The following is a 9,632-nucleotide window of genomic DNA, read 5'->3' as shown; positions in this document are numbered from 1 at the left end:
CTGTGCCAGTAAAAGTACCAGACTGAGAGAGTGCACAACAATGTGTTTGCTGTTGGTCAGTGGACCAATCATGTTTTGTTGATGTCATAGATTTGCAAGGTGGGGGAAATAGAACAAAAGTGCTCTTGTTTATGTAAAACTCGCTTCTGGAGCAAGTGGTAAGCATTTTAAGGGTTTTATTTATTCATTTAAACAGTATAATAAATAGATTATTGTGTTTGCTGTTATCTAAATTAGGTCACTTGAAGTTTGTTGATGTTGGTTTGATCCTTTTTATTATGATGATGCACGAACAACAGCCTGTTTTAGCCTTGGAAAATGTAGCTAGGTTGCTAGGCAGATTTGGCCAGCTAGCTACTTCTTTTCTTGCTTCTTGCGATTTGTTTGCAATTGTTTGCTGTGTCTTGCGCATCTGTTTCTGCAGCTTTAACTTCATTAGTACCAATCCAACTCCACAACGCAACAAACCCCGCCTACGAGCGTGTAACACTCAGATTCGCATTACTGGTGTTTGCGTGACAGTTTAAGTTTCGTTTTCTTTTCTACGGAAAAGGCAGTGGCTCTTTCATTTGCGGTGTGTCCTGAGCTGCAGCTGCTGGTAACATCTACACACAGGAGTTATGTTCTCGTCTGTTAAAGAAAAAAACAGGTAAGTTCGCAACTTTTAGTATTACAAAGTTTGATAGTTAATATGACAAGATTCACTCTTGCAAAGATGAGTGACAGCTGTAGTGCTGTCACTGTGGCCCATAGCAGTCAGTGTGATATACCGTCAAATAACAGGAAAGGAAAAGACCTGGCTGCACAAACAAATGTTAGAAATTCAACAAAAAAAATTTAAAACTTCAAAGTTTACCTGGTGTTATGTCAAAACCAGGTAAACTTACCTGGTTTGCCGAAAACAAACAAACAAATGTTCACAAGACAGCAAGAGTCAACGATCCAGAGAGTCTAGTCTTCATTATATTCGTTTTATATACGTTTTATTACTCTGAGCAATTCCCTCCGCACCTAAAGCGTGCACTTTATCTTTTTGTGCACTCAAATGGAGCCAACTAGCGCCACCTGTGGCCAAGTGCCATAGCCTACAGCCAGATTAACTTGTGACTCACACACCTGAACCTGGCTCTATCACAACGTTTTATTTCGTTTCTGCTTTTCAGACTCATGTTTTGAGGTTGCTGATATTGTGTTTTAAGTGTAACATGTCAGACACTTCACCCATTGCCTACTGGTGGTGGTCAGAGGGTCCGGTGGCGCCAGTGTCCGGCAGCCTCGCCTCTGTCAGTGCGCCCCAGGGTGGCTGTGGCTACGATGTAGCTTGCCATCGCCAGTGTGTGAATGTGTGTGTGAATGGGTGGATGACTGGATATGTAAAGCGCTTTGGGGTCCTTAGGGACTAGTAAAGTGCTATATAAATACAGGCCATTTACCAGGCCATTTTACTAAAAAACCTCAAGTTTCATGCTGTTCTTTAAATTAGTTAAGGGGTCTTCCTCTAATGTGTACTTTTGTTTTTCTTATTAGCTTTGGTGGCTTTAGCATTGGATCTCCAGTACTTACAACCAAACCCTCAAGTTCTAATGGATTGACACCACTCACAGCAGCTCCAACTACTTCAGTCCAACCTGCTTTCGGCACAACAACTCTCACCAGAGATGATAACAGCGAAGTCACAGGTAGTTCAGAGACAAGGGAACCAAGACCTCAGTTCACATTCTTGGGTGAGCCTCCTTTTACACAAAGTTCTTTTGTCAAAGACCCAAATAAGTATGAGAAACCTTTAACATCTCAAGTCCTGTGTTTCACCACGCTACTGTGAAGCTGTCTGTACACAAAGTGCAAATAGCTTTGGAGATCCATGATTTCCTCAGGGATTAATAGTGATTCTGGTAATAAAGTTGGACATTTTGTTCTTTCCTTTTTTGGTTACAAAGTCATTTTAATCAGTGGCATTCAATCAGGGCAAGAAAGACAAGCAGTGCTTATCTGGTGAAATCTACAAACAGACATCAGTTACAACATAACAAAGAAAAGGGTGTTTTTCTTTCATCTTAAACATCATTCTGACATGAAGCTTCTGTAATGCCTGTTGCCATTTATTCTTTGCATTACTGCCATCTTGTGGTCACAATTGTTTATTATCTCTGGAAGCAGAATGCTTGATTACAGAGCTGCTGAAATCTGAATGGGGTATTAGTCCCGTGACAGACTGGCGACCTGTCAGGGTGTAGCCCGTCTCTTGCCCTTTTGCTAAATTTCTGGTTCTGGGTGATTTTTATATATTAAATATATTTGTTACACTTTTTAAAATTAAGATGTAGGCCTGTGTTTCTGAGCTGGTTATAATGTGTTTTTTCCTTTCTTTTAAAAAAGACAAGGACAACAACTACATTTTTCTGTAGAATAATTATTTTTGCTTATTTTTTGTGAGTTATTAGTAATACAGTTTTATGTGTAGTGAAGTGTTTTCTTTGTGTTTTATTGTTACTTTTGCTAAAGTAATGGGTCTGAAAAAAATCCTCTACCATTGTCAGCAAATAGTAAAACTAAGTTTAGTTAGATGACAACTATAGTAGTAATATAATTTTACAATTCTTTAGCCAGGAAGGAGTGGCCAAAGGGGAGGACACCCAGGAAGAGTTCAGGAAAAAGCTGTCAGAATGGTATGTTTGATACTAGTCGAATTTTCAAAGACAGGAGGAAAGTGTTTTTTTTAGTATTATTTTTTTTTTTTTTTTTTTTTAAATTTTAATTTTTTTTTTGGGGGGGGGGTCTTTGCTGAAGTCACTGAATGCCACTGCTTTTAACCCTAGCCTCGATAAATGTTAGAACTTTATATAAATACAACAAATACTGGCTATTTTGTCAAACCGCAATTCTTACATTTTTTTCAGGAGGTCAACTGAAGTTGGAATCTCCATGGAGAAACATGGACTGGACAGAAGAGTGAGTACAGTTGTGCTGTTCAATGAGCTCCTGTTCAACTAGCAGGAACTAGTAGATGTCAAGTAAGTGCATTTTTAAACTTTCAAACACAATGAGTCACTGAATGTATCACTGAACCCAGGCGAAAGACAAGCTTGATGGAGACAATCACCTCCTACAGACGGAGCTGTGAGGAGGTGCCTCAGGCCCGGGTTCTCCTCCTGGGCCCGGTCAGTTCTGGAAAGTCGAGCTTCATCAGTTCAGTCCAGTCTGTGTTTAACGGAAGAGTCACCAACCGGGCCATGGTGGGCTCCTTCTCATCCGGTTTTACCAAAAAGGTACACGAGGAGCATCTGCATGTATTTTAAATAAGTGGAAAAATAAACACAGAGATCCTCATTTAGTTTCATGAGATTATTTAAGCATTTCAAAAAGGGAAAGCGTCCACAAGGCCTCTCTTCATCCATGTCAATGAAACTAAACTTTAGGTTTCTGTCCTATTAACTTCCTTTTTGTGTGTGCCAGCTGCAGTCCTTCAACATTCGGGGTAAGAAGGGTGAGGATCATACTGGGCTGGTGCTGTGTGATACCATGGGTATGAGTGAAGACGGGATGACCGGACTGACTCTTCATGACATCCTGTCAGTCGTTAAAGGCCATGTTCCTGAAGGACACAAGGTAAGCATGCCTTGCCCTGTTTGTTCTCGTTTCAGTGCCCCACCCTGCCTCACTCATTCTCAGTTTGTCACCCTGCCTCACTAGCCTCAGATGTTCAGTGAGGCCTAACTCCAACTGTGGTCTCAGGCCTAGTTCATCGCTCACCCCATCCAGCTTTCATTCATCTACTATCAAACTTTATTTAACCGTGTTTGAGGTTGTGGTCCTTGTCAGTGAAGCTGCGCACTTTTTGTTCCCTATGAATCAGCAATAACTCCTTTATCCTGTCATGCTGAGAGTGGGAAAGAGCCAGGTTTCACCCAGGACATGTCATTAATCCATCACAGAGCTAATGCCCACAGCTAATTTAGGCTTGGCTTTAGAAATGCATGCTAGGTTAAGTGGGAGAAAGCTGGAGCAACCAGAGGAAATGAGGAGCAGGAGCAACGTCAAATCACCCAGAAAGTCAACAGCAGCTCCAAACCCCTTTTTAATGCCCGATATTTGTTCCCATCAGGGTAAACTAAAGAACAGTGATGATCAGCTGACTGGTCATATAGTCCTGTGATGTAAAAGAAACAACAAAACAAATCAGTTTCCCAACTTCTCTGACTAGTAAAACAACTGGGATCGCCATCACCCATAGCTGTACCTTATGGTTTGTGCCAACATGTAGAATTGTGTACATGAAGGCACACAGCATAGTTCTTTTTAATACTTTTTCTTTTTTAATAACTTAAAATACTTTCTCTCTTCCAGTTTAGCCCAGACCAGCCAGTCTCCGCCTCAGAAACTGTGGGCTATGTGAAGAGGCCGAGCCTTAAAGACAAAGTCCACTGTGTTGCCTTTGTGGTGGACGCCTCAAAAATCACAACTTACCCCAAAGGCCTGAGCACCACATTTAAACAGCTCAGAAAGCACATCAGTGACCTGGGTGAGCCACAGACACATGTTTACACAGAGCCTGACGTTAAAGGTTGTGTTGCTTGAGTTAGCTGACTTTTGCCTCAGTGCAGCTGCTCTTTAATAATGTTCCTAATACTCTTTTTTTTCTACATTTAGTGATTTTTTTTCTGTGTATGAATTAGGCCCGATCGTCTAAAACTAAATGAGTTTCAGGTTTTATGTGAACATATAATAACAGAAGAAATCATTTTAGATTGTGATTTTTTTTTTCTTCTTTTTTTGTGTGTTTTTTTTAAATAGGGTCCAGTACAACAGAGTATTAGAGCTACATTAAGAGCAGATTGTTATTGATCATTTTGAGAATAAAGCCTGAATTTCAAGAAAAAGTCGAAATGTGGAGATTACAGATGTTGTTTTGAGATAAAACGCCGCAACGCTTTAAAACACCTTATGTAGATGAGTTAGTGAAAAAGTATAAGGACGATGGTGAACGCTGCATCAGGTCAGAAAGACAACAAAGAAAGCTGAGCAAATGTTTATCTCTAGAACAAATGAACTGAGCACAATCTTTAAAGGATTCGCATTGTCTTTGCAAGTCTTCATCACAACAGTGTGTTTCTGTTCTTTAGGTGTTCACCAGGTGGCGCTGCTCACCCACGTGGACCAAGTTTGTTTGCAAACAGCCAAAGATGTCACTGGTGTTTATGAGAGCCGCACAATTCAGGATGTGGTAAGTTAAAACAAATCAAATACAGTTCAAGAAATGTTCATATACTGTAACTGCTCCACAAATCAGAATAGGATAAATCCTGCAAACAGCAATGTAAATGTAAAACTTGAAAAGATTTGACTTTGTTTGATTTTCTGAATATAAACAACAAGAGTTTAGAGTCAGTGTGACGTTAGAACAACTTTCCTCACAGATCACACTGAGATGATCATCTTAAGGAGATGCTGATTGTGTTTGGTGTTGTTCTTAATCAGCTGAAGATACTAAACGCTGGAGGTGTACATGTGTCTGTGTGTTTGCAGATGGGTAAAGCCGCCGCTCTGTTGGGCATGTCCACCTCCTACATCGTTCCAGTGAAAAACTACTCGTCAGAACTGGACCTGGATGTAAACACAGATGTGCTGCTTCTCAGTGCTGTTGATCACATCCTGCAGTATGCTGACCTGTATTTCCAGGACAATGCACCACAGAACAAAGAGCTCAAGACAGCCCTGGATCTCTGATTTCTGAGCATTTAGATTAGGAGCATCATACCCATAGCATCATGGCCATTAGATTAGGAACCCGGCTGTTCCTGTTTCAATGTGTTAGAGAAGAGAGTTTTCATTTGTTACAAAAATTTGTGTTTCTGTTGTTTTTGACATAAAAAAACCCAAAATGTGTAAAGGACATCAAAATGCTATACATAGGAACTTTAAACAGTCTTGTTTTGTTTCTAATTAATAAAAACTGACTGTACGCTTTACGTTCTGTTTGTGAGACAGATATATTTTTTAACCAGTCTTTGGGCTTCTTTATTAAAATGTTTTACATTCACCAATGTTTTGTAGTTTTTTCCCTTTCACAGGAAAAAAAATGAAACTTTTTCGCCATTTCATTATTAAATTAAAAATAAAATGTGGTTCACACCCTCTCTAGAGACTTAAGGTTACACATGTGCTATCGCCCAGTGTACACCCTTCTCTCCTCCATCAGAAAGGTTAAAGTGGAAGATTTGTCTTTGCATTTTGAACAGGCTTGGAAACTGGACTGATTCCCCTTACTGCTGTGTCATTCATTAATGCTGTGCAGAGTTCCTTTATCATTATTATGTCTGTGAAAGTTCTCAGTCATCCATGTCATCGTAGTCTAAGGAGCTTGGAAAGAAAAGCATCTGGACTTCTTTAAGTTGCATGAAAGCACATGATAGGGTGGGGCTAGGTTTCACAATGAGCTTTTGTCCCTCTCGGGAAGATACTTGTACAGGGCTTAAATGTAGGACTCTCCACTATTTGACCCTAGAACTGAAGAAGCTTCTCAGATGAGAGGTGAAACGTCTTCAAGCAACTTAAAGAAGTCTATAAGCTTTTCTTTCCAAGCTCCTTAGTTTATCCTTATTACTATTATTATGTGTGCTAGTTTAAATTGCATATATTTTTTAATGAACCGTCTTTTTAATTTAATAGCTGAAGAACCAGTAAGATGGGTCATTCTTGAGAAGAAGCTGGAAAACTGCAGCATGTGACGATGCACGGATCAGTTTGTTTATCATCTCACACTATTAAAGTGATCCTTATTATTTTGGGAGAAGCAATTAAGGTCAAATGTCTCTAACGTTCATTTCCTCCTGTTCATGTTATTATGAATATAAATGTTCAGAAGTGAACACGGTTTGCTTGGAGCACCGTGCAACAGGAGCTTACGTGGAAGTGGATCCAAGTGCAGATATCAAACGGAAACAGTGATAAAGTTTAACATTCTCACTCGGATCATGACGCACGGGTGCCAAGAAGATAAAAAATTAATGAAAAAGTTCAGAGGAGGTCTATGAGTTTAACTAACGACTTGTGTTGTATTTGTCTTGAACTGAAAGGAAATGAAATAAAAACATCAGACAGGTTTTATTCTAGGAGCTTTTCTAGTAGGACACTTTCAGTTTCATTTCTTTCGAAAGTGGTGCCAAAATTGGAATTTGTGTCCTTGCGCTCCGGGAGCGCGCATTGGGCAGGGAACACGGACCCAAACGTTTTCTTTTGTGAGAAAGGGTCGTTACATTGCTGTTCAGTTTGCAGGTTACAACAGAAAATTGTACATTTATCATTCTCACGTGTATGGAAGCCCTTTTCCGCCACTGAAAAAAACACAAGTATCCATAACTCAAAATTTCAGGATATTTTCTTAAAATTTCGACTTATTAACTCGAAAGTTCGACTTACGAACTCCAAATTTTGAGAAACGTAACTCAAAATTTGGAGAAACATAACTCGAAATTTCGAGTTACTTTTCTCAAAATTTCGAGAAAATAACTTGGAATTTCGAGTTATGGATCCTTTTTTTGTGTGGTGGAAACGGGCTTCCATAGACGTGGTATCGACGGGATGGGACGTTTTGTCTGATAAAAGGATCCATATAAACTTTGACACTCAATATACCACATCCTTAACAAGTAAACGCCTTCTTGTTCGTTTTCAGACGTCCTAGAAATACTATTCTCTGATTGTTCCACCAAAGTTGTTTCTGCTGGGTACAAAAATGCACCTTTCTAAGAGCACCAATGAAAACAATTGTGTGTTTTATTCTTCTAAAATACTTCTGTAGCTAAAATACAATAATAACTTTATTGTATATTTACTGTATATTTAAGATTATATTAGATTATAATTAATTACTGCGATTGATCATAGTCTTTTTAAGTCTTTCTGCCCCAGTCTTGCACAAAGTCGGCCTACAGCCTTCCCCTATTTGGGCAGAACAGATTCTATCAGATCAGTTCACTTGTTGAGAACGTGCTGAGTGTTAAAGTTTTTATGACACACAGACGTGATTGTACTGTTATCAGGCTAAACGGATTCAGGAGACAGACACTATCTCTACTTTTAAGATTAGGCTTAAAACTTTCCTTTTTGCTAAAGCATATAGTTAGGGCTGGACCAGGTGACCCTGAATCCTCCCTTAGTTATGCTGCAATAGACATAGGCTGCCGGGGGATTCCCATGATGCATTGAGTTTTTCCTTTCCAGTCACCTTTCTCACTCACTATGTATTAACAGACCTCTCTGCATTGAATCATATCTGTTATTAACCTCTGTCTCTCTTCCACAGCATGTCTTTATCCTGTCTTCCTTCTCTCACCCCAACCGGTCGCAGCAGATGGCCGCCCCTCCCTGAGCCTGGTTCTGCCGGAGGTTTCCTCCTGTTAAAAGGGAGTTTTTCCTTCCCACTGTTGCCAAAGTGCTTGCTCATAGGGGGTCATATGATTGTTGGGTTTTTCTCTGTATCTATGAAGCGCCTTGAGGCGACTTTTGTTGTGATTTGGCGCTATATAAATAAAATTGAATTGAATTGAATTGAACGTCCTCGTCTGCGGTCCGTGCCCAGTGCGCGCTCCCGACGCACGGGTAACTAAGATAAGATAAGATAAGATAAGATAACCTTTATTAGTCCCACACGTGGGAAATTTGTTTTGTCACAGCAGGAAGTGGACAGTGCAAAAGTTATGAGGCAAAAATTAGAATACAATAAGAATAAATACAGTACACAACTGTACAGAATAGAATAAAATAAAATACTATATACAGTAGAATAAAATAAAATAAATATACAATAAGATAAAAATAGAATACAAATACAAATACTATATACAACTGAGTAAAAATACAACGATGACAGAAAGGATTATTGCACTTAGTATTATTGCATATGTATGGATGTGTGTGCTTGATCAGTTAAAGTCTTTATTATGGAGTCTGACAGCAGTGTGGAGGAAAGACCTGCGAAATCTCTCCGTCCCACACCGTGGGTGCCGCAGTCTCCCACTGAAGGAGCTGCTCAGTGCTGTCACAGTCTGCTGCATGGGGTGGGAGATGTTGTCCAACAGGGATGACAGCTTAGCCGCCGTTCTCCTGTCACTCACCACCTCCACTGGGTCCAGAGGGCATCCTAGAACAGAGCTGGCCCTTCGGATCACCCTGTTCAGTCTCTTCCTGTCCCCAGCAGAGATGCTGCCGCCCCAGCAGACCACGCCATAAAAGATAGCAGAAGCCACAACAGAGTCATAGAATTTCTTCAGGAGTGGGCCCTCCACTCCAAACGACCTGAGTCTCCGCAGCAGGTACAGCCTGCTCTGCCCTTTCCTGTAGAGGGCGTCTGAGTTATGAGTCCAGTCCAGTCTATTGGTCAGATGAACACCAAGGTACCTGTAGCTGTCCACAGCCTCACTAACTGCTTGTGTTTGGCACAACACCTGGAATAACTACCTTGGCACACCTGTCTGTAGTCCTCCGTGTGTTTACAGCAAGGTCCGCGATCCCTGCTCCCTCGTCCGTCTGGAACAGGAGGTAAAAGCAGAAATGTTAAAGAGCTTAAGGAATTTAACTTAAAATTGTGCCTGTAAGATTTTTATTAACTAAAGTTTTCCTTTCGGGATAGTAAC

General features: G+C 40.4%; 1 protein-coding gene across 3 annotated transcripts; it reads left to right on the top strand.

Annotated features, from left to right (window-relative positions):
• The first annotated feature begins 370 nt into the window (after positions 1-370).
• ifi44g (interferon induced protein 44g) lies at positions 371-5,998 on the top strand. Of its 3 annotated transcripts, none has more exons than XM_026142254.1 (9): positions 371-649; positions 1,528-1,724; positions 2,604-2,666; positions 2,898-2,949; positions 3,071-3,266; positions 3,460-3,606; positions 4,345-4,519; positions 5,121-5,221; positions 5,524-5,998. In XM_026142254.1, the coding sequence occupies exons 1-9, from the start codon at positions 621-623 to the stop codon at positions 5,722-5,724; spliced, it is 1,161 nt and encodes a 386-aa protein (XP_025998039.1). In that variant the 5' UTR covers positions 371-620; the 3' UTR covers positions 5,725-5,998. The 3 variants fall into 3 exon arrangements, with proteins under 3 accessions (XP_025998039.1, XP_025998038.1, XP_025998040.1); XM_026142253.1 differs by having other exon boundaries at positions 378-649; positions 3,454-3,606; XM_026142255.1 differs by lacking the exon at positions 2,604-2,666 and having other exon boundaries at positions 382-649; positions 3,454-3,606.
• Positions 5,999-9,632: the final 3,634 nt, after the last annotated feature.

The sequence above is a fragment of the Astatotilapia calliptera genome, chromosome 15 (assembly GCF_900246225.1).
Source record: "Astatotilapia calliptera chromosome 15, fAstCal1.2, whole genome shotgun sequence".
In the NCBI taxonomy this organism is placed as follows: domain Eukaryota; kingdom Metazoa; phylum Chordata; class Actinopteri; order Cichliformes; family Cichlidae; genus Astatotilapia; species Astatotilapia calliptera.
This window is presented reverse-complemented; position numbering and strand designations above follow the sequence as displayed.

Excerpts from the sequence above, each read along its gene's own strand:
- ifi44g (XM_026142253.1), top strand. The coding sequence starts at position 621 with ATGTTCTCGTCTGTTAAAGAAAAAAACAG. Across the intron at positions 2,667-2,897 it reads AGGAAAAAGCTGTCAGAATG|GAGGTCAACTGAAGTTGGAA; the intron begins GTATGTTTGATA and ends CATTTTTTTCAG. Across the intron at positions 3,267-3,453 it reads CATCCGGTTTTACCAAAAAG|CTGCAGTCCTTCAACATTCG; the intron begins GTACACGAGGAG and ends TGTGTGTGCCAG.